Here is a 24,286-nt window from a genome sequence, read left to right as displayed (position 1 = left end):
TACCAGAAATAAAATCACTAAGACAAATTCAAAATATGTGACATCCAATAAGACAGTCTTCACAGCCTCTTCAAAAAGTCAATGTCATGGGGAGAAAAGGTGCAAGGGTTGTTGTAGATAAGAGACTATAGAAACACATCAGCCGAAAGCAGTGTGTGGACTTTTACTGGATCCTGGTTTGAAAAAGAAAAAAAAACTAGTAAAGACATTTTTGAACAATAGGTATTATTTGAATATGAAATAGATATTAGATAATATTATGGAATTATAGTTAATTTTCTTATGTATGATAGTGGTATTATACTTGTTTATTTAGGAACATGTTCTTATTTTTAGGATATATATGCTGAAGTATTAGGGGTAAAGTTTCATGGTATCTGCAACTTACTTGCAAATGTTTCATCAAAAATCTGTCTATACACACATAGAAAAATACCTGGGTTGAAAGTAGATAAAGAAAAGATCGTGCAATGTTAGTTGCAAATCTAGGTGGTAGGGATGCAGATGATCCTTGAACTATTTTTTCAGCCTTTCAGTTTATTTGACATTTTTCATAGTAAAAAGTTGTTTAATAAATGAAGTCACAAAATCAAATGTTATTAATATTATTGATTCATTTCTAAATCATTATCTAAAAGAATACAGCACTGTTTTAAAAGTTACATAAGGCATTTTTTAATACATTTACTGTAAAGCATATAGCTCAGTAAATGATCAGCTCCACAGACATTCAGATGGGAATTTTCATCCTTTCTTCATCCATGTGAGTGATGTGACCTCAGACAAACTTGAAAGTTCCCGGTTGTCTTATCTGTAAGATGAATGACAATAACAATGGTTATTTGATAAGGTTGTTGTAAAAATAAAATTTGTGTTACCCATAAAATTCTTAGGCCAGTGCCTGGCAAATAGAAAGCATTCAAATCTCATCTTCTATTGTTGTCATTACAAATTTTGAGCCCTTACTTCATTCAATTAGAAAATCCGATGGAAAAACTCTACATATTAAATCATCTCTATTACCTCCAAGTGCATTCTGTAACTTCAGTCCTATTGCAAGTCCTTAGGGAACAGAATGGTTTAATAGATCTGTATGAATTATTTGTAATTAGCATGTAAATTGTTATAAAAATTATTTTTTACATAAATCAAAATATTCTTCTCTACTGTTTAAACATTTTCTAGAAGTTTATCCTAATAATTATTTTGCCTTAAGTTTTCTAAATCATAGACAACTTCATCTTAAATTATCATATGTCTAAATTAGTGGAGTCTAAATTAATTGTCTCTTGATTTATTTGGAAAAATTCAACCAACATATTTCATGGGTAGAATTTCAAATTATGAATATCCTCAATTGTTTTGTTCTTGGTATTCAAGCTATCAGTGGACTTTTCTTAGAAAGAAAATTAATTACATGAGAGAACTTGTCTAGTATTTTGAAAAATAGAGATCTTAAGATTTTAAAAATGGCTACTGTAAGGACAGGAAGAACTATTCCTCTACCTTCCAGGTTCTTCCAGCTTGTCCAAGAATTAAACTGACATGAGACAGAATAACAGGAGAAAATAAAAGTTTAATAACATGTATATATAGGAGAAACCCAGGAAAACTGAGTAACTTGTCAAAATGGCCAAAGCCACCACCTTAAATACCATCTTCAGCTAAAGACAAAGGAGGATGTTGGGTGTAGTGCTTGAGACTTCAAAGGGGTGGAAGGCAATTCACATGGAGATAGAAAAGCGAATGTTTGGTAAATAAATGTTGACCCTGCCTCGCAAAGACAATGAGAGATGGAGAGGACTTAGATTAAATGGGCCTTGCTAGATTCCTCCTGTCTATTGCACCTAGTTTATATTATACTATAGTTACCTCGTAGTATTAGATCCTTCTTGGAATAGGCCTTCTATCTTAAATTTTTTTAGGCAGTTAGGGAGAAGGGCAAAGTTTCTTTCTTGAGTCTTTTGTTCTTAAAAATAATCAAGCCAAAGAGACATATTTTGGTGTGGCAAATTCTGATCCCCCACATTACAAAAGTGTTTTCACAGTAATTTATAAAAGTGAAGCCCCTTGTTTTTCTGTTGAATGATTTCCATTTTGTTAAGTCTAGAAGTGCTTCAGTTGTTACTGATAATTTTTTAGAGTGTTTCTTCTTAAAAATCACCCTTAATTTGTATTAGTAATAGATGCTGCTGAATGTTTGGAGGCATTTAAAATTGTAAAAGATCGTGTTATATATATAGACACACACACACAATGGAATATTATTCAGCCATTGAAGATGAAGGAAATCCTGCCTTTTGTGACAATATGGATGAACCTTGAGGACATTATGCTAAGTGAAATAAGCCAGACAGAGGAAGACAAATACTACATGATATCACTTATATGTGGAATCTAAATGGAAGATCAGACTCACAGAAACAGAGTAGAAAAGTGGTTGCCAGGGGCTGGGGGGTTGGGGAAACAGGGAGAGGTTGGTAAAAGGGTACAAACTTTCAACTGTAAGATAAATAAAGCCTGAGGATCTAACGTATAACGTGGTGACTACAGTTGATAACACTATATTGTATAATTGAAATGTGCTAAGAGAGTAGAACTTGAATGTTCTCACCAAGATAATAAATAAATAAATATGTGAGGTGATGGATGTGTTAATTAACTAGACAAGAAGAATCCTTTCACACTGCATATGTATATCAAATCATCATGATGTCCACTTAAAATATCTTACCATTTAATGTGTCAATTTTACCTCAATAAAGCTGAAAAAAATAAAAAATAAATAAGTAAAATTGAGATAATTTATTTAAAATGCACTCCTAAAATTAATGTTTTTGTTTTTATTTAGTGTGTTATATGATCAAGCAAATGTTAAATTTGTTCTCATGGATAAGAACTCTCATGAAAATGAAAGTATTATAGTATGGCTTGACATAGACGGAGCATAGATTGAAATAAAAGATATAGCACAGAAGTAATAGGCCTGTCTAATGAAGGGAGCCAATTACAATAAAATGAGAAAAACTCAGTTGTAGTTTGTGTTTTTCACAAATACCCACTGGGATAGAAGCATTCTAATTAATCTTATTTTCCAGAAGAAACTAAAATATAGCTCATTAAAAGAACAAGGAAGGGCTAGATTTTTCAACCTGCGTAACTCATGGAAACAGCTTCCTCTATCTTCCTCTGTCTCCTTCTGTGATATGTTCTATACAGGTGCTGAATTAGACTGCCTTCTGGAAATTAAAACCCACGTGGCTAAGACTACAGCAGTAAATCTGGCAAAACAGATGGTCCTGGGTGAATTGTTATACCTCGGCATAAAACCTTGGGAATTTACCAATAGACTTTACACTAAGTAATAGGAATCAGAGGACAAATTAACAGTAAAACTTTCATGCTTATATCCAAACAGTATGTTATGGCTTCTTTCATTGTATCATTCTAATCAAGCCAGAATTATTCTGCAAGTCAAATATCAGACTCACAAATGTGTGTGTACTCATTTATAGTCTTTTCTCTAGTCAAGCATTGAGATATTATTAAATGAGAATTTAGTTCCACATTCTAGCTAGATTTTCCAGTGGAGTTTCAAGAATTATATGTTATGAATGTTTTTCTTCTTTTAAAGTCATTGCTATTTCATGTATAAAAGAGTTTTGTTGGTTTGTACATTCAACATCAGTATTTTCATTTGCTGGTGAGTGAGAAGAAGAGAACTAACATTTTTCAGTGTCTACTATGAGTCTGGTTCTTTTCTCCACCCTATCTGATCTGATCCTTCTAACAGTCCCAGAAAGCATTCACACATCCATGCTTTCATAACTTTATTCAGTACTTGCTATTGAGTTATTTGCAAATCACTGAAAATATAGGAGTTGAACAAGATAGACCCAGTTCTTATTTTTGTGGCATTTTAATTCTAGCAGAGAAGACACCCCATAACAAATATCTGATTAATTACCTAATTACAGTTGTAATAAGGGATAAAAGAGCTCATAATAAGAGGACCTGACCTAGCTGGGGAGGGCTTGGGGAGAATAGGAAGCTTTCCAACATTGTTGAAGGAATGCTTGAAGGTCTGAATTTATCATCAATCAAGCTGTGTCTTAAGGAATGAGTAGGAATTGGCCTGTAGAAATTGTGTGTGTAGAGGGAGACCTAGAGAAGGAGATGGAAGTGGAAGGAATCTGATGACAGCAGGCTGAAAAGGGGGAGAGTGGTTTTCTCTCCATTTAAGCTCTGGCATCCAAGGTTACACAAGTAAATATAATGGGATTTGAATTCGATTCTGTCCAACCTCCAAGTTCTTTCTGGTATAACATGCGTTTTCCCTGTTAGTCATCAAATGATGCTTAAGTTATTGCTTTGATCTTCATCTGCAGCTTCTTCGACATGAAATACTTTTGCATCTTCATTCAGATTATTGCTGTTTTATTTATGAAAGTAAGTTGCTGTTCATGCCTTCAACATCATCTCTGTTTTGTTTTTCAGCGTTCCAACATTCCAGAGCCTTCCTGAAGAAATCCTCAGTAAGCTTGCTGACGTCCTTGAAGAGGTAATTGGTTTTAGCCCTTGAACTTTTTGAGATGGGACCCAGTCTATCACAGCTGTGTGATAGCAAATCAAAAACTGCAAAGAGGCCTTTTAAATATTTTTAAGATCTGGAATGAGCTATATATTTGGCTTCAAATGAAAAGCAGCTCAGCACATCTGACATTTATACACAGTTAGAAATGTGCAAATCAACTTAACATAGAGGGAAGAAAACTTTTCATTGTGGCAAATATAATGTTACTTTGACTTCCAAGAATGGGAGATGGCATATTTCTCTCTTATTTCAGTCAGTGTAAAGCAAGATTGCAGTAATTCCCCCTTCTGAAGCTTCAGTTCAGCAAATTTACAACAGGAATTAGCAGTTGGGTACATATTTTATTAGCATATGGATATATTTTACACACGTAATTTATGCCTGAATGTGAAAGCGTCGCTGTTACTTCTTTTTCTCTGAACCCGTGAAGCCATGAATTTGAAGAAGAGAAACAGTGCACATTAGGTTATTTAATCGTAGGCTGCCTCTTTGAGATTGATAACTGAGCACTAATAGAAAGAAGTTTGTCTGCTCAAACCCATGAGCTTCAGACCAAATTTAAAGCAGACAAGTTTTAGTGTCTAAAGCTGTTGAGCATATGGGTTCTGTTTCAGGTTGAAAAGATAAAAATTATCTGTCCTCTTTTGCTGAGGAGGTACAGATGGATTGACGGGAATACAAAGACAGTAAACATGAAGGCAAAGCCCACCATCAACCCAAAGTAGGATGCCCTATCTGAGGTGGGCAACGTGGAGCACAGAGTTGGTGTAAATCAGACTCGGCAAACAAAAGATGGCTTCAGGAATTTAGAAGGTGAAACAGGCAGTGCAGACAAAATCATGAAGCAGAGAGTATTCAGGTGAGGCAAACATTCCAGGTGTTAAAGAAATATTATTGAGATACTTGTTAAAGACAGTGAGGCAGACTTTGTTCAAGGGAGGCTACTCCAGTGGGGTTTTGTAGTTGAGGAGAGAGATCAGGCTCAACTCCAGGTACAAGGACAAGTGGAGATTTATAACCAGGAACAGAGTAGGGCTCAGTGGATGCAAAATTACTACAAGGAAACATGAGGAGTAATGGGATTCTGGCTAAACCAAGCTGATGGGATTTTTCTGAAGGCAGGCCGGGGTGATATTGAGGGTGATGGATAAGAAATTTGATCAAGTATCAAGGGTGGGGGACTTTGCTAAACTGACTCAGCAGGATTCTTGCTAAAACTAGACTAGAGGGGCCAAGGACAGGGTCCAAGGTCAGGGGCGTAGTCAGAAAGAGGATTCAGATGAGCCTGACTCAAGTTGGGTCAAAGGAAAAAGTCTTTGTCACAGGTCAAGTTTATTCATTTTTTTCATTTATTCAGCAAACGTTCACTGAGTGTCCCCTATAATCAGGGGTCCTAGGATATAACAGTAAATAAGATAGGCACAGTCCTTCCCTTATGGAGTTTACATTCTAGAAGGGGAGATTCATAGTCATCAACTAATTACATAAAAATTGATTAATTGGACTTGTGGTTCAAACCAAAGAGTAAGATGTGACCTGCTAACAGCATGAAACAAGGGAACCAACATAGTCTAGGGGTCTATAGAAATATTCTGAGAGAATGTGCTGAGCACAGCTCTGCTAAGTAAGTAGGAGTTGACTGTGTGAAGAAGGATTATTATAGACAGAAGGAACCAAGTGGATGAATAAAGGCTGGAATGCAGGATGTGGCTGGATATGGAATCTTGCAGTGCCTAGTAGGTTGGGTGAGATACTTTGATTTCATCCTTTTAGCCAGAGAAAACCTTTACAGGCTTTTAAACCTGGGGAAATGGAAGGAGAGGCAGGATCAGATTAACATTTTTGCTTTTTAGGAGCTTTTAAGGACCATTCCAGAGGAAGGTTTAATTGGGTAAGTAGAAATGAAATGAGATGCATATGGTCAGCTCTCAGGAAAAGGGTGGTTTGGTTATGTGCCTCCCTACCTGAATCTTTCTTGCATATAAATTTCCCTTATTGCTCTTCAGAGTGCTTAGAAGGAGACTACATATTGACTATTTTTATCTGTTATGCAATTATTTATTGAATGCCAAATGTATTCCAGGCTCTCTTGTGCTCTGGGCATATAGCAATGAAAAAACAGAACAAAGCAAAACAAAAATCTGTTTTCTTGAAGCTTACATTATTTGGGTGGGGGTCAAAAAGAAGATAGACAGTAAACAGAATAAGTAATTTTAAAAAGTGTATGGTATGTTCAATAAAGATGAGTGCTACAGAGAAGAATTTAAGCAGGGAAGGAGGATATGTGGAGTTTAAGGCTTAGTACTTGTAACGTGAGTTGTCCATTGAATAAAGAAGTGATGAAGTAGGGGCCGGCCGCATGGCTGAGTGGTTCCAGTTCCGTGTACTCTGCTTCAGCAGCCTTGATTTGCAGGTTCAGATTCTGGGCGTGGACCTACACCACTCATCAAGCCATGCTGTGGCGGTGACCCACATACCAAATAGAGGAAGGTTGGCACAGATGTTAGCTCAGGGCTAATCTTCCTCAAGCAAAAAAAAAGGAAAAAGAGGAATATTGGCAATGGATGTTAGCTCAGGGCGAATCTTTCTCAGCAAAAAAACAAAACAAAGCAAAAAGTGATGAAGTGTTGGAGCCAAGGAAAGAGCACAATCGTTTTCAGAAAGAGTGTACTTGAGGAGTTCCAGGCATAGCCAGGGGATCAGTATGACAGGACTGAAGTAAAGGGTCAGAGGAAGATGTGAGTAAAGTGTTGTGGGAGCAGGCAGATCATTTAGGGCCATCTAAGCCATTACAATTATTTTGGCTTTTACTTGGATTGAGATGAAAGCCATTGGATAGCTCTAAGCAGAGCAATGAAATTATTTGACTTAAATTTTTAACAAGACTGCTGTAGCTGCTGTGTTGAGAAGAGATTAAGAGGCTGCTGCAACAATCCAGGAGAGAAACGATGGTGGTTTTGTTCCCTGTGGTAAGATTAAGAAATAGTCAGATTCTAAATGTATTTTGAAGATAAAGCTGAAAAGCTTTCCTGTTGCAGTACATGTGTGGCATGAGAGAAAGAGAGGAATCAAGGATGACCTCAATGTTTGTGACATGGCTAACTGGAAAGGTGGAGTTATTATTCATTGAATTGGAGAAGACCTGGGGAAGAGTACACGGTGGGTGGGAAGATTAGGAGCTCAGGGAGATAGGATATGGGAAATCAGGAGCTTGAGGGTCTTTGGCAGGTGGATGGTTTATTGTAGCACTGTTTGTGTGGCAGGGAGCTGTTTGTCATCTGCGTGTCGTCCTGGGGGGCCAAATGTGGATGGATACTAGGCAGAACTCTGCAGCAGGTAGCAACCACCAATTAAGATAATAGCTTGAATGGATCTTAAAAACATTATGCTGAGAGAAAAACATAAAACAAAAAATAAAAACTGAGATAATGAAATATTTACATCAAAGTATATTTGCACAAAAGAGCATTTTGCTAGGAGTCATTACAAACAAAATATTACACATTGGATACATGTGAATGGTTGCCTATAGCAGAATGGGGAAGGGAGAACTATGGGGATAAGAGCATGAATGAATGAATGAAAAAAGGAGAATAAATAGAAAAAAGCCTTGATGATTGATCCTTAGTGTTTCCAATTTAAGGGATTGGGAAATGTAGCAGCCTGTGAAAATAGGAGGAAAACTAGGAACATTTTGTGCCTTAAAATCCAAGAGAAGAAATCTTTCAAGTAAGAAACTGCCAAACTTGTATTTGAGTTTTGTTGAAAAAGACAAGGAGAGAAAGGGGTAGTAGGTGGGAAGAGAAAAGTAGGGGTAGGAGGAGACTGTTGTAGCACAGGGAATGTTAAAGCAGGAGACAGAGAGGAGGTTACACCAGCAGTGTCTTGAGTAAACACAAGAGGATAGGTGTCTCTGGTGCCTATAGAGACAGGGCAGGCAGAGTATCTGGGCACACGTGCAGGTAGGCAGGTTGATGGAGTGTTGGATCTGTAGAAAACCTGTTCTGATATCTTCTATTTTCTTAGGGATCTAGAAAGCAAGTCATCAACTGAGAATGAGAATGGGGCAGAGATATGAGAGATTTGAGGACAGAGGACAAGGTATAAGAAAAATGAAAGAGTGAGTAGATTAGGATATCAGTATGATTGCCAGGTATCATTCAGGCCCCGCTTGATTTTAGCAATCGCAAATCTAAGTTAAACAGGTGTGGGAGATTAAAATTTGGCCACCCCAAAATATGTCTCTTTACCTTGATTATTTTCTCTGATGGACACTTGACCTCCCCCACTAACTGCCTAAAGGACTTTAACTCAGGGTGTGGACAGACTGGCAGGGTCCTCACTAAGCCCATTCTTCTCAAAGGTCTGTTTACCAAACATTTACGTTTGTAAAGGTATCTCCCTCTGCGTACTGGGAAGAGGGGGGGATGATCTTGTCTCTGGAAACTCTTATCAGTACAGAAGGAAAGGACTTAAATCTGCATACTCTTGTTTACTATGCTTTTCTGGTAATCTCCCATAACTAACTCCCCCCACCCCCAGCATCCTCCTTTGTCTTTAGCTGAAGATAGCATTTAAGATGAGAATCTCTGCCATTTGTTGAGAAACTCAGTTTCCCTGGTTTCTCCCATGTATACATGTTATTAAACTTGGTATTATTTTCTCCTACTAACCTGTCTTAATTATTTGTCCAGCCATAAAAACCTTAAGGGAAAGGGCAGAGGGGGATTCTTCCTCTTCCCCAACACAGGCAAGGAAGAGTTTATTTAAGCCCTGCGATAGAGGAGAGGTATCACACTCAACTCTGCTGAAACAAAAGGTGGGAGACAGTGGAAAAGTACTCGAGAAGTACTTCAATAGAGGTAGTCCAGTAAGTGTACTCCAGTAAGGAGGAGGTTGTCAGTGTCATTGGGTTATCTGCTTTGCTAACTGTTCCTTCTGGAAGTTAGGCTTTCTTACCCTCTCACCAGAGACTGGGAGATAGAGGAGCTATCTCCTTCTGGAATGGTTCTTGAGTCCTTAAAAAAGATCTTCCATTCCTGGGTAGTAAAACTGGCAACAGGCTGGGAGAAGATTTGCACCTCAAAGAGGCACAAAAAGGATTTACAATTGCAAAGTTTCTAAAGTAAATACTCTAAGAAAAGGGGGCTCAGGAGCCTAGAGTCAGGAAGGAGCCTGTCTAACGTTTAGTCAAGGTGAGGAAAATGTTAAGTCTGTCTTGGTTACTAGCCCATTCGGTTGTGTGCTTTTTTCAGCCCCATTTGTTTGCCTGGATTCAGGTTCTAAGTAGGCAGAGAATTGAATTTAACCAGAATTGGTTCTTTGCCAAGAGAAGACGAATGGTTGAGGGAGGGAATAGGGAGTTGAGGGTGCATGTGAAGGAAGGATTATAATGATAGACCCTAGAATTTAAACTGGGCAAGGAGGAGAGGTACGCTAGAAGAAGCAAGAGCCAGTGAGAGATTGCAGGATCAATGGATTTTAGTCTCATGAGGCTGAAGAATTTTTGGAGTTGTGCTGTAATAGAGTTGAACTGGAAAGATACTGAAAATGTTTTTGTCTCTAGGTAATAACTATACCAGTAATTCTATGATCTGTAAACTTCAAATGTTCTTATCCACAAATTCTTAGTTTGAGTCTTATCGAAGTGAACTTTCCTATGATTTATTGGTCTCCTTCATCTTACATGTGTACACAAAGTAAAGCAAAAGTCACATTTGATTCCTACGTTCAAATATAAAAAATATGTGAGAAAAAATACTGGCTGTGTTTCTCTCTGAATGCACCAACCACTGTACCTGCAACCTCTAAATGTAAAACTGCTTTTTCTGGTTCTTTTGCTTTTTGCTTTCCTTGTTGAATACACTGAAAAACTCTCTGATGACCTCTTTCTTTTTTTTAACAAAACGAACTAAAGTACAAATTTACTAGTCCCAATCAAGCCCTTCCAAAAAAAATCCCATGAAATCCCCTAATCATTTTCTTTCTTTTCCTCAGCTGTGGAAGCATTTGCTATGTTTTGCAAAACAATAGCCAGAGGTCTATGAATAATTCTGACCCAAGAAATATTTCAGTATTTTATGTCAGATTTTCTAATCAGAAGATGCCTTAATTTATGTTTGAATTGTGTGAGCCCCAGTACAGTCTATACCAATGCTGCATGAAAACAGAAACAGATGATTAAGTGCCCACACATTTGTTTTGAGGACATAAAAATGAAATAAACAGACAAAATATGAAGTAGACATGTAAATATACTACCCAATGCATGGAAGTGTTTGACTCAAGTTGAATAAACAAGCACAATGAGAAACTAGATTAAATTATGTATCAGATAGAGTGAAGCAAATTTGGAAGCACAAAAGCAGTACCAGTGTCACATAACATTAAAGGAAAATGTGCTTGCATAATAATTGAGCTGTCTTTCTTTCTACAATTACCCACAAGAAGATGAAAGAATACCAGATTATTTTGAAAGGAAAGCAGTATTATTATAGCATTCAACAAAGAAATTTGCAGCCTTGTTTGTTTGACAAATATTTATGAAGCACCTGCCTCGTGCCAGGGACTGTTCCAAGCCCTGAGGATTCAGGGCCCTGCTCTCCCAGAGCATATATTCCAGTGGAGGGTTCACGTGAGAAGTAAGGAAAATAGCATCCAGTCATAAGGCCCCTCTGCACTGGTTTACTAAGAAGGGACTTGTCTGAGGAGGTAATATTTAAGCTGAGATCTAAATGCAGATGTGGGATGCCATGTGTACTGGGCAAAGGGAAGAGCAGGCACAAGTTCCTAAAGTAGGAATGAGTTGGCTGTCCTTAAGGAATAGAAAGGAGCTTTATAGTGAGGTGAAATGAGGCTAGAGAAAATTAGGCAAGGCCAGATGACGGAGGGCTTAGCCGGTCGTGATAAAGAGTTTGGTTTTTATTCTAAGTGCAATGGGAAGATTTGGAGGGTTGTAAGTAGTGAAGTGATGTGATCTGAGTGATGTTTTAATAATATCTTTCTGGCGAGTGTGAGAAGAATGGATTATAGAAGGACTGGTTAGAAGGCTACTGCAAAATAACCCAGCTGACAGTGGACGGTTTGTATGTGGATTTACTTTCTTATTGACTATTTCATTCCTTATATTCATTATGAAACAATACTTCCAGCATAAGGGAAAAAAAATTGCAGAATAGGGACAGGAGAGGCAGGGACTGAGAGAAATAAAGTGTAAGCAGATAGAAAGAAGAATGAACATAAATGTTATGGATAAAGTGATTTAGGAGAGTACATGTGACTAGAGGACAAACATATGGTACTTGGGGCATCGTATTCTGGAACTAAAAGAGAAGCCTGTATATGAGTCATTTCTACCATTGCCCACCCCAGCCTCCACTTACCCCTCTGTAATCTCTAGAGTGGATGTACCCACTTGTGTGTTCCTCCCTATGAGTTTATAAAAAAAGAACTAATATCCTTATTCTTAGTGTAGCAATTTAGTGCCCCTTTCTCCCTTTCCTTTATATCACATAGGAGAAATAATTCCTTTGCATATTGAATCTCTCATGCCTTTTTCAGGAACGTATACAAGTTTTCTCTAGTCCTTTTGAGACATTGTGTATATGCGTAGATACAAAGAAGTTCTTGGTAAAAGGCCTATCCAGATCAAGCACAATAATCCCAAAGTTTTTCTAGGTTATGTTTTGTGAGACAAGTTGAACTAATTTATTTGACTCTCTAATTGTTCACATTCGTTGTCACCGTAGTATGTTCTTCTCATCCCATATCTGACTCAAATTAAGTCTTAATAAATATCAGAGATCATTTTAGGAGCTCCAAATTTGGTTTGCCAGAGAAGCCATTTTATTGTTTGTAAAACAAATTAAAAGAGAATTTTTAGGTGCATGTAGGGACTACCAAGCTCTAACTTTATAAACTGGTTTCATTAAGCTCTATACCATCCCATACATTACAGTGAAAATACATATTTGAATTAATTAGTCAAGTGTTGGAATCTGTTCTGAGAACCTCAGAAATATCTGTGGGTAAATGAAAAGAACTGTGAAATGGTAAGATAGGATCTAATCTCTTATTTTTTACTATAATAACCTAACACACTTTCCTTCTTCCTTTATGTACACATGGTTAGTCTTTTTGATGAATTACATTTTTCAAATGGATGGAATAACCCCTAGCTAATCTCCAACTGAGAAATAGCTCCCTTCAGTACTTAGCTACACAAACACAATGGAGAAATGTCAGCGTGAGTAAACTCAATGTCTAATATATCCAAATATCAGGACTGCGGTGACACCTTTAAAAGAAATGACAAATAAAAACATTTTCTTATAGAGAAGAGGAACAGAGATTAACCTAATATCATGTCACAGAGAGTGCTTGAAAATTAATTTGGGTGGTAGGGGTTATGCTGTCACCAATGAAGGTGAAAAGGTTTAGATAACTCAAGGAAAACTGTACTTCATTGAAAATGCCAGGCTGAAGAATCAAATTATGCCAACACATTCACTTTTCACCATTTGGCATAGTATATTTTTCCTTTATGTGAATAGAAGTGGGGCGTGGGTGCTATATTTAAATCTCCTGATTTTTAAATGGAAAATAAAGCATATCAGAACCATTTCTTTGCTTCTATTGAAATCTGTCTCATGTCCAGTTCTCTCATTAAAACATTGGATCTGGTTGTCTTAGAATAAAAAACCTCTTTGCTTCACCAGCTTTTTAAGAGCTCTTTACCTTTGGGTCTGCAACTTTGTATGATTGGATCTTGGACACAGTTGAGCCTAAATAATGGGTTGTTCTAGTTTGTGTCCCCAGATGGTACTTTATTTCGGTTTTTGTTTATGGGATATTTATACTATTATGGCCCTGCCAAGGTCTTAGACAAATAACATTCCCTAGATTTCCTGCATTCTTAACAGGGACATGATAAGAGAGTAAAAATAGACAGGAAAAGGGCAAGGAGAGAAAACACTTTTCAACTCACCATTGCTTGATAATATGGAAGGAAGCAAATATTGGATTATACAGTCAGGGACCATCATTGGAGAAGGAGGTTAATCTAACAGAGACACTCCTCCTTGCTTCAAGGTCCAGCAGAGCTGATTAAATAGTTCATTGTTTTAGTCATGCAACTGTTCCTTGGTGTTACCATATCATGTTGGCATCTTCCCAGATTCCTTTGCATTCTCTCCAGTTGTGAGTAATACAGAGGAAAAGTCCTGCATTTGACTGAATTATTGGAGTGCTGTGAAGCTCTCTCTTTTAATCACTCTAAACCAGTCCCAGAGTCTTCAGGAAAGAAACTGATGGGGTAGACAGGAGCATTTTTAGTTCTCTTTGAATCTGTTGTTATGACTAACTTTTTCTTCCCTTTTAGGTTTGGCTCTTGCTATTCAAAGCCAACCTGGAGGGAATTCAAAGAATCTGTTCTTTCTCAATTGATTTGGCCTAAAGGACCCTAAATTTGAAGACTTAACTGTCTAACTCTCTCTGGTTCCTTTTGGGTCTTCCCTTCTGTGGGGCAAATGGCTGCTTTTCTTGAAGGGGAAAGAAGTAGAAGGTGTATTTGTGTGTGTGTGTTTGTGTCTGTTGTGGCAGGGTGGAGAGATTAAAAAGAAAAGGCAAAACTCTCAGTTTAATATTAATATCTTCACATCTTATTCATTATAGAAGTAAATATGGAATGGGAGAACATATTTGTAAATCATATATGCGATAAGGGACTTGTATTAGTCAGGGTTCCTCAATAGAAGAACCAATAGTATGTGTGTGTGTATATATATGTAGAAAGAGAGAGAGAGAGAGAGAGAGAGAGAGTGAGTGTGTGTGCGAGAGAGATTTGTTTTAAGGAATTGGCTCATGTGATTATGGAGGCTGGCAAGTTCAAAATCTGCAGAATGGGCTGGCAGCCTGGAGACCATGGAAGGGCTGATGTTGTAGTTCAAATCTGATGGCCATTTACTGGCAGAATTCCTTCTTGCTTGGAGGAGGTCAGTTTTTGTTCTATTAAGACCATCAGTTGATTGGATGAAGCCCATCCACATTATGGAGGGTAATCTGCTTTACTCAAAGTCCACTGATTTAAATGTTAATGTCATCCACCAAAAAACACCTTCACAGAAAAACCCAAAATAATGTTTGACCAAATATCTAGGTACCATGGCCCAGCTAAGTTGACACATAAAATTAACCATCATAGGACTTGTATCTTGAATATGTAAGGAACACTTACAACTCAATAATAAAAAGATAAATAGTTCAATTTTAAAATGAGCAAATGACTTGAACACATATTTCTCCAAAGGAGATATACAAAAGGCCGATAAGCACATGAAAAGATATTGAATGTTAATAGTCGTTAGGGAAATGAAAATTAAAACCATGATGACCTACCACTTCACACTCACTAGGATAGCTAGAAGAAAAAGATAGGCAATAACAAATGTTGGCAATGTTGTGGAGAAATAATAACTCATACACTGCTGATGAGGTCGTAAAATGGGCCAGCTTCTTTGAAAATTAGTTTGGCAACTCCTCAAAATGTTAAACATAGGGTGACCATGTGACCCAGAAATTCTACTCCTAGGTGTTTAGCCAAGAGAATTGAAAACATATGTCTACACAAAAACTTGTACCCGAATGTTTATAGCAGCATTATTCATAATAGCCCCAAACTAGAAACAACCCAAATGCTCATCAACTGATGAGTGGATAAATAAAATGTGGTATACTCATACAGTGGAATACTATTTGGCTATAAAAAGAAGTGAAGTACTGATATATGCTACAGCATGGACCTTGAAAACATTATGCTAAGTAAAAGTAAAATGCCACATAGTGTATGATTCTATTTATATGAAATATTCAGAATAGGCAAATCTATAGAGGTAGAAAGTGGACTAGTGGTTGCTAGGGCTGGGAGGATGAAGGGGAAGAGGGGGTGGCTACTAATGGGTAGAGTTTGTTTTTAGGATAATGGTAATATTCTGAAGTTAGATTTTGGTGATGGTTGCACAACTCTGAATATACTAAAAACCATTGAATTGTAACTTTAAATGGATGAATTTTATAATATATAAATTATATCTTAATAAAGCCATTAAAAGAGAAGTAAACACGGAACTTAATTTCAGTTGTGATAACGTCAATGAATGGAACATTCGAAGTTATAAGGAGAATGTGTACTTGAGGGCCTTGATCAGATGGGATTGTAACAGGGTAGGGTGAGAGGTTGTGTGAGGGCCTCGCTGACATAATGCTACTTAAATCGAGAACTGAACGATAAGTAGAGTTTTGCAAGGGAGGAATGATAATGGACAAGGAGGAGAGAGGAGGGGAAGTGCCTTCTGGCAGAAGGAAAGCATTACACGAAGGCCTAGAGGTTAGAAGGAGAAAACAATATTTTCTCTATTTGTATCCAATGAAAAAGGTTGTGTCTAAATCTAGAATTTGATCTATAAGCATTTAGACAATTGTTACATTGAACTTTCTACCTCTTTTTTTTTTATTTTTATTTTTTAATTTTTTGTTTATTGCAGTAACATTGGTTTATAACATTGTATAAGTTTCAGGTGTATATCATTATACTTCTATTTCTGCATAGATTACATCATGTTCACCACCCAAATACTAACTACAACCCATCGCCACACACTTGTGCCGAATTATCCCTTTCGCCCTCCTCCCTCCCCGCTTTCCCTCTGGTAACCACCAATCCAATCTCTGTCTCTATGTGTTTGTTTGTTGTTGTTATTATCTACTACTTAATGAGGGAAATCATACAGTATTTGGCCTTCTCCCTCTGACTTATTTCACTTTGCATAATACCCTCAGTGGCCATCCATGTTGTCACAAATGGCTGGATTTCATCGTTTCTTATGGCTGAGTAGTATTCCATTGTGTATATATACCACATCTTCTTTATCCATTCGTCCCTTGATGGGCACTTAGGTTGCTTCCAAGTCTTGGCCATTGTGAATAACGCTGCAATGAACACAGGGGTGCATGTATCTTTACACATTGGTGTTTTCAAGTTCTTTGGATAAATACCCAGCAGTGGAATAGCTGGATCATATGGTAGTTCTATCCTTAATTTTTTGAGGAATCTCCATACTGTTTTCCATAGTGGTTGCCCCAGTTTACACTCCCACCAGAAATGTGTGAGAGTTCCCTTCTCTCCACATCCTCTCCAACACATGTTGTTTCCTGTCTTGTTAATTATAGGCATTCTGACGGGCGTGAGGTGATATCTCATTGTAGTTTTGATTTGCATTTCCCTGCTAGTTAATGATTTTGAACATCTTTTCATGTGTCTGTTGGCCATCTGTATATCTTCTTTGGAGAAATGTCTGTTCAGGTCTTTTGCCCATTTTTTAATTGGGTTGTTAGTTTTTTTGTTATTGAGATGCATCAGTTCTTTACATATTTTGGAGATTAACCCCTTATCCGATGTATGGTTTGCAAATATCTTCTCCCAATTGTTAGGTTGTTTTTTCATTTTGTTGATGGTTTCCTTTGCCGTGCAGAAGCTTTTTAGTAGTCCCATTTGTTTATTTTTTCTATTGTTTCCCTTGCCCGGTCAGACATGGTGCTTGAAAAGATGTTTCTAAGACCGATGTGGAAGAGTGTACTGCCTATGTTTTCTTCTAGAAGTTTCATAGTTTCAGGTCTTACATTCAAGTCTTTAATCCATTTGGAGTTAATTTTTGTGTATGGTGTAAGGTAAGGGTCTACTTTCATTTTTTTGCATGTGGCTATCCAGTTTTCCCAACACCATTTGTTGAAGAGACTTTCTTTTCCCCATTGTATGTTCTTGGCTCCTTTGTGAAAGATTAGCTGTCCATAGATGTGTGGGTTTATTTCTGGGCTTTCGATTCTATTCCATTGACCTCTGTGTCTGTTTTTGTGCCAGTACCATGCTGTTTTGGTTACTGTAGCTTTGTAGTATATTTTGAAATCAGGGAGTGTGATACCTGCAGCTTTGTTCTTTTTTCTCAGGATTCCTTTAGCTATTCAGGGTCTTTTGTTGTTCCATATAAATTTTAGGATTCGTTGTTCTATTTCTGTGAAAAATGTTGTTGGAACTTTGATAGGGATTGCATCGAATCTATAGATGGCTTTAGGAAGTATGGACATCTTAACTATGTTAGTTCCTCCAATCCAAGAGCACAGAATATCTTTCCATTTCTTTGTGTCTTCTTCAATTTCTTTCAGCAATGTTTTATAGTTTTTGGTGTACAGATCTTTCACCTCTTTAGTTAAGTTTATTCCTAGGTATTTTATTCTTTTTGTTGCAATTGTAAATGGGATGGTATTCTTAATTTCTCTTTCTGCTACTTCGTTGTTAGTGTATAGAAATGCAACTGATTTTTGTATGTTTATTTTGTATCCTGCAACTTTACCGTATTTGTTTATTACTTCTAAAGGTTTTTTGGTGGATTCTTTAGGGTTTTCTATATGTAAAATCATGTCATCTGCAAATAGTGACAGTTTCACCTCTTCCTTTCCACTGTGGATTCCTTTTATTTCTTTTTCTTGCCTGATTGCTCTGGCTAGGATTTCCAGTACTATGTTAAATAGGAGTGGTGACAGTGGGCATCCTTGTCTGATTCCTGTTCTTAGAGGGATAGCTTTCAGTCTTTGACCATTGAGGATGATATTAGCTGTGGGTTTCTCATATATGGCCTTTATTGTGTTGAGGTACTTTCCTCCTATACCCATTTTATTCAGAGTTTTTATTATAAATGGATGCTGTATCTTGTCAAATGCTTTCTCTGCATCTATTGAGATGATCCTGTGATTTTTATTCTTCATTTTATTAATGTGGTGTATTATGTTCATTGATTTGCAAATGTTGAAGCATCCCTGCATACCTGGAATAAATCCCACTTGATCATGGTGTATAATCTCTTTAACGTATTGTTGTATGCGATTTGCTAGTATTTTGTTGAGGATTTTTGCATCGATGTTCATCAGTGATATTGGCCTGTAATTGTCTTTTTTTGTGTTGTCCTTGTCTGGTTTTGGTATCAGGGTAATGTTGGCTTCGTAGAATGAGTTAGGGAGCTTCCCCCCCTCCTTAATTCTTTTGAAGAGTTTGAGAAGGATAGGTATTAAGTCTTCTTTGAATGTTTGGTAGAATTCACCATGGAAGCCGTCTGGTCCTGGACTTTTATTTTTGGGGAGGTTTTTGATTACCGTTTCGATCTCCTTACTGGTGATTGGTCTCTTCAAATTCTCTACTTCTTCTTGATCCAGTTTTGGAAGGTTGTATGATTCTAAGAATTAATTCATTTCTTCCAGATTGTCGAATTGGTTGGCATAGAGCTTTTCACAATATTCTCTTATAATCTTTTGTATTTCTGAGGTGTCTGTTGTAATTTCTCCTCTTTCATTTCTGATTTTACTTATTTGTGCCTTCTCTCTTTTTTTCTTGGTGAGTCTAGCTAAAGGTTTGTCAATTTTGTTGATCTTTTCAAAGAACCAGGTCTTGGTTTTATTAATTTTTTCTATTGTTTTTTTAGTCTCTATTTCATTTATTTCTGCTCTGATTTTTATGATTTCCCTTCTTCTACTGATTTTGGGCTTTGTTTGTTCTTCTTTTTCCAGTTCCTTTAGGTGCATTTTTAGATTGCTTATTTGAGATTTTTCTTATTTGTTGAGATAGGCCTGTATTGCTATAAACTTCCCTCTTGGAACCGCTTTTGCTATATCCCATAAATTCTGGCATGTTGTATTTTCATTTTCATTTGTCTCCAGGTATTTTTTGATTTCTTCTTTGATTTCTTCATTGACCCAGTCGTTGTTCAGTAGCATTTTCTTTAATCTCCACGTATTTGTGGCTTTTCTGATTTTCTTCCTATAGTTGATTTCCAGTTTCATACCGTTGTGGTCAGAAAAGATGCTTGGTATTATTTCAATCTTCTTAAATTTATGGAGACTTGTTTTGTGGCCTAATATGTGATCAATCTTAGAGAATGTTCCATGTGCATTTGAAAAGAATGTGTATTCTTCGGTTTTTGGATGGAATGTTCTGTATAAATCTACTAGGTCCACCTGTTCTAGTGTGTCATTTAAGGCCAATGTTTCCTTATTGATCTTCTGTTTGGATGATCTGTCCGTTGGTGTAAGTGGAGTGTTAAAGTCCCCTGCTATTATTGTGTTACTGTCAGTTTCTCTTTTTATATCTGTTAATAATTGCTTTATATATTCAGGTGCACCTACATTGGGTGCGTAGATATTTACAAGTGTTATATCCTCTTGTTGGAGTGTTCCCTTGATCATTATGTAATGCCCTTCTTTGTCTCTTTTTACAGTTTTTTTTTTAAAGTCTATTTTGTCTGATATGAGTATTGCTACCCCAGCTTTCTTTTCATTGCCATTTGCGTGGAGTATCTTTTTCCATCCCTTCACTTTCAGTTTGTGAGTGTCTTTAGGTCTGAAGTGTGTCTCTTGTATGCAGCATATATGTGGGTCTTGTTGTTTTATCCGATCAGCCATCCTATGTCTGTTAACTGAAGCATTTAGTCCATTGACGTTTAAAGTAGCTATTGATAAGGATGTATGTAATGCCATTTTTTAACTTTTTTTTTTTCCTCAGTGTTTTAGTAGTCCTTCTCTGTTCCTTTCTCCTTCTATACAGAATTGATGATCTCTTTAGTTTGACTTCTTTCTGAAAGCTCTACTCTTTAACTCCCCTCCTCCCTCATTTTATGTTTTTGATATCATATCTAACCTCTTTTTTGTGCATTTGTACCCATTACCCTCTTATCATGGAAATAGATAATCTTTCCTATTTGCGGTCTTCTTTTTTCCCCTTAAATCAGTCCCTTTAACATTTCTTGTAGCACTGGTTTCTTGGTGAAAAACTCCTTTAATTTTTGCTTGTCTGGGAAATTTTTGATCTCTCCTTCCATTTTGAATGATAACCTTGCTGGGTAGAGTATTCTTGGCTGTAAGTTTTTTCCTTTTAGCACTTTAAATATATCGTGCCACTCTCTTCTAGCCTGTAAGATTTCCACTGAGAAGTCAGCTGATAGCCTTATGGGGTTTCCTTTATATGTAACTTGTCTTTCTCTTGCGACTTTTAGGATTCTCTCTTTATCTTTAATTCTGGACATTTTGATTATGATGTGTCTTGGTGTGGGCCTCTTAGGGTTTATCTTGTTTGGGGCTCTCTGTGCATCCTGTACCTGGATGTCTGTTTCCTTCCTTAGGTTAGGGAAGTTTTCATCTATTATTCCTTGAAATAGATTCTCTGCCCCTTTGTCTCGCTCTTCTCCTTCCGGGACACCTATAACATGGATGTTAGTGTGCTTGATGTTGTCCCAGAGGTCCCTTAGACTGTCCTCACTCTTTTTAATTCTTTTCTCCTTTACCTGTTCAGCTTGGGTAATTTCTTCTAGTCTTTCGTCCAGCTCACAGATCCGTTCTTCTGTATCCTCTACTCTGCTTTAGTCCCTCTAGTGAATTTTTCATTTCCAGTATTGTATTCTTCATTTCTGATTGGTTCTTTTTTATATCTTCCATTTCTTTGTTGACATTCTCACTGAGTTCATCTATTCTTCTCCCCAGATCGGTGAGCATCCTTAACACTCTTTGTTTGAACTCTCTATTGGGTAGGTTGCTCATTTCTGTTTCACTTAGTTCCTTTTCTGGGGTTTTGTCCTGTTCCCTTACTTGGAATGTATTCCTTTGCCTCCTCATTTTGCCTCTTTCCCTGTGCTTGTTTCTACGTATTAGGTAGGTCAGTTACGTCTCCTGGTCTTGGATAGGTGACCTTATATAAGTGATGCCTTAGGAGGCCTGCAGTGTGCTTCCCTCAGTTTTCAATGTTCCAGGGGTAATCCCTATGTTAGCTACGTGTGCCCTTCTATTGTGGCCTGTTTGCTCTGCCTGTGGGCACCCAGGGAGGCCGAGTTATGCTCCTGGTCAGCTGTTGTAATGCTCAACTGCTTTAGTTGTTGTGGGCCCTTTAGTCTCTTTATCAGGTGTGGGGAGCCCCAGCACAGTTGGCTGCAAGTTCTAATACCACATTTGTGTTGCAGTATGTCTTTTAAGTGAGTAGGCCCCTAGTGTGGCAGGTTGTTAGGCTTATGGGCTTACAATTGCTATAAGCCTCCAGCCTTTAGGTCTCTTGTCAGCTCTCTGAGGATTGCAGCTGGGTGGGGTTGGCCTCAGGCACTGGAGCACCCAATGTTTCAGGCTTTGGAAGGTGGGGCAAACCCCCTATGTGGGTCTTTGAGAAGCACAAGTCTTCTGCATCTGACAAGCCCTGCCACCCACAGGTCCACACACTCAGTCCTGCCCCGTGTGCACGCCCTGACCTCCTGATGTGGACCCAGTCTCTCCACGGTGGGAGCCCCACACACTCCACCACTGCCCCACACTCTCCACCTGCTCCTTGTGCACGCCCTGCCCCACTGAAGTAGGCTCAGTTACCAGGCTGCAGAGACTCCAGTCACCAATCTATGAAGGCTCTCAAGTTGCCTGAGGGCTTGTTGTTGGGTGGGGCCAGTCTCTAGGGTGGGCTGCCTGCCCTGGCTGAGCTGGATTATATCTGTGCTCTAGTGGGTGGGGCAGACCTGGCCTAGCAGGCCCCAGGGAGAACTCCAATGGTATCTGTGTCAGCACGCCCACACCAGGCCACACCAATGGCCGATGCCAATGTCCTAGTCCCTGGAGAGGTCTCACCTCTCACTGCAATGCACTCAGAGCCTATCAGGTGAGTCTCTCTTCACCAAAGCACTGTGCACCTTTCTCTCTGGTGATTTTAGGTTGCTTTCTGAAACGGGTGAGTTTGCGCATGGGCCCTTTAAGAGCCGGTTTTAATTTCTTTGTGAACCAGCTTTTCTGGGGTTACTCCCCAATGTTTTAGTAGCAGGCAAACATATTATGCCACTCATCTTGATTATGCTGGGTCCACAAAGTGTCTACAGCGGGGCGCTCCCGGCTCAGGGCCCTTCTCCTCCAGGGAGGGTGCGTTCTTTTGGGCTGCTCCCGGTCAGTCGTGAAGCTGGTGGCTTGTGAAGGCGGCGTTTTTCCTCTGCCTTTTCCACCTCAATTAGGATTGTCCTTTGTTGCAGGAGTTCCTCTTATCCAGCTTTCAATTCTGTCTCAGGGGTAATTTTTCCACGAGTAGTTGTAAATTGGCTGTGTCTGCGGGAGGAGGTGAGTTCAGAGTCTGCTTACGCTGCCGTCTTGACTTCGAGTCTCTACCTCTTTAAATTACATGTTTTACTTACTTGTATAACCTATTCCACGTTGTACAAAATGTTTACAGTTTCTCATTTTTCTTCAACTTATCTTACTTGAATTGATCCAGTGGCCTTACACCTGACAAAGACCAAAATATCTCAACAGGTTGGACTGAGTAGAATCCACTGAGATGACGTAACAGAGGAGAATTGCATAGTTTTGTATGCAATAAAAAAAAAATTGTGGAAGTATAGGATGGTGAAGACTGGTGGAGTATAGACAATATTGCTGGAAACAATGTAAGAAAACAATTAAAGGAGCTTAGAAATTTGCCCTGGAGCAGACTTTTGGGGGAGAGTATTGGATTCTTTTTTAACTTAGTAGACACTATTTTCTCTGCTAAGAGGATGGGGATCTCTGTCTCTAAAAACAGTGAGACTTGGGACGAATTATTTAACCCATTATTTATGAAATTCTCACTTATGAATGGGGATAACAGCAGTTTCTGCCTCTTGTAGTATCGCTGCGGGTCTTAAATTGTATAACTAATGTAAAATCATTGAACATGTAAACATAATTTCAGAAGCTGATCAGCAGTGTTTAATCAACCCCTTTCACACATTGACCCATATAAAAAAGTATCCTGCATACATGCTGAGGTTAATAAGTGAGACTTCTTATGGCTGGAGGTGACTGGTCAGGGATTTTGGCAGTCCCGAGTCCTACTGGACCTGGAGGGCGGAGCAGGCATTTAATAATGTCTGAAGACATCCATGGTTGTTACAGTATTAGATGAGGGTGACAAAGGGCTGTCACTAGCCTCTAGTGGATAGAAGCTAGGATGCTGCTAACCATTCTACAATGTGTAGGACAGTGCCACAGCAGTCATCCAGCCCGCATGTCATAGTGCAGAGACTGAGAAACCCTGCTGTAGTCTATAGATGTGACACCTCTTGGGAAACTCTGCTAAAAGTATGAAAGAAATAAAATAAGGTAATATGGTAGAGAGTACTGGGGACAGATGGACTACCTTAGCCAGGGTGGTTAGGAAAGTTATCTCTGAAGAGGTGACTTTGAGTTGACAGCCATGCAAATATCACAGATGGCCAAATATAGTACGAAATATTAAGTATTAACAGAAATAATGCAAATTTGAAAAGCTGCAGTGTAGAAGAGATTTAGTTCGGATGTTGTGGATACTTAGATGTTGATTTGGTGCTTGAACAATGTTGACTTTTTGGCTTCTGCCTAACTCTGAAATTCCGTATAACTACATTCTCAACAAAGACCTTACTAGTTCTGAACCTCAATCATTTGCATTTCTCCCCTTGTAGGGAGTTCCTTCTCCTATATCTCCTAGATCAATTTAGCTGTCATATGAAAGAAATAAGTGCTTGTTCATTGCTTTAAATTGGTCCCTAGTTTTGTGAAGATTGACCCCTGTGGGTTGTAAGTTTCTTAAAGGCAAGAACTATATTGGTATTTCTTTGCAGT

General features: G+C 38.2%; 1 protein-coding gene across 2 annotated transcripts in view; it reads left to right on the top strand.

Moving 5' to 3' along the window:
* Window positions 1-24,286, top strand: part of PRKG1 (protein kinase cGMP-dependent 1) — a 1,198,754-nt gene that overhangs the window by 837,895 nt on the left and 336,573 nt on the right. For both annotated transcript variants that reach the window (XM_058543436.1, XM_058543435.1), the window contains exon 5: window positions 4,498-4,561. In XM_058543436.1, the coding sequence (XP_058399419.1) occupies window positions 4,498-4,561 (64 nt within the window). The remainder of the gene's footprint in view (window positions 1-4,497; window positions 4,562-24,286) is intronic.

Source organism: Diceros bicornis, chromosome 6, assembly GCF_020826845.1.
Source record: "Diceros bicornis minor isolate mBicDic1 chromosome 6, mDicBic1.mat.cur, whole genome shotgun sequence".
Classification (NCBI taxonomy): domain Eukaryota; kingdom Metazoa; phylum Chordata; class Mammalia; order Perissodactyla; family Rhinocerotidae; genus Diceros; species Diceros bicornis.
Note: the sequence above shows the minus strand (reverse complement) of the source record. Positions and strands in the feature narration are given on the sequence as shown.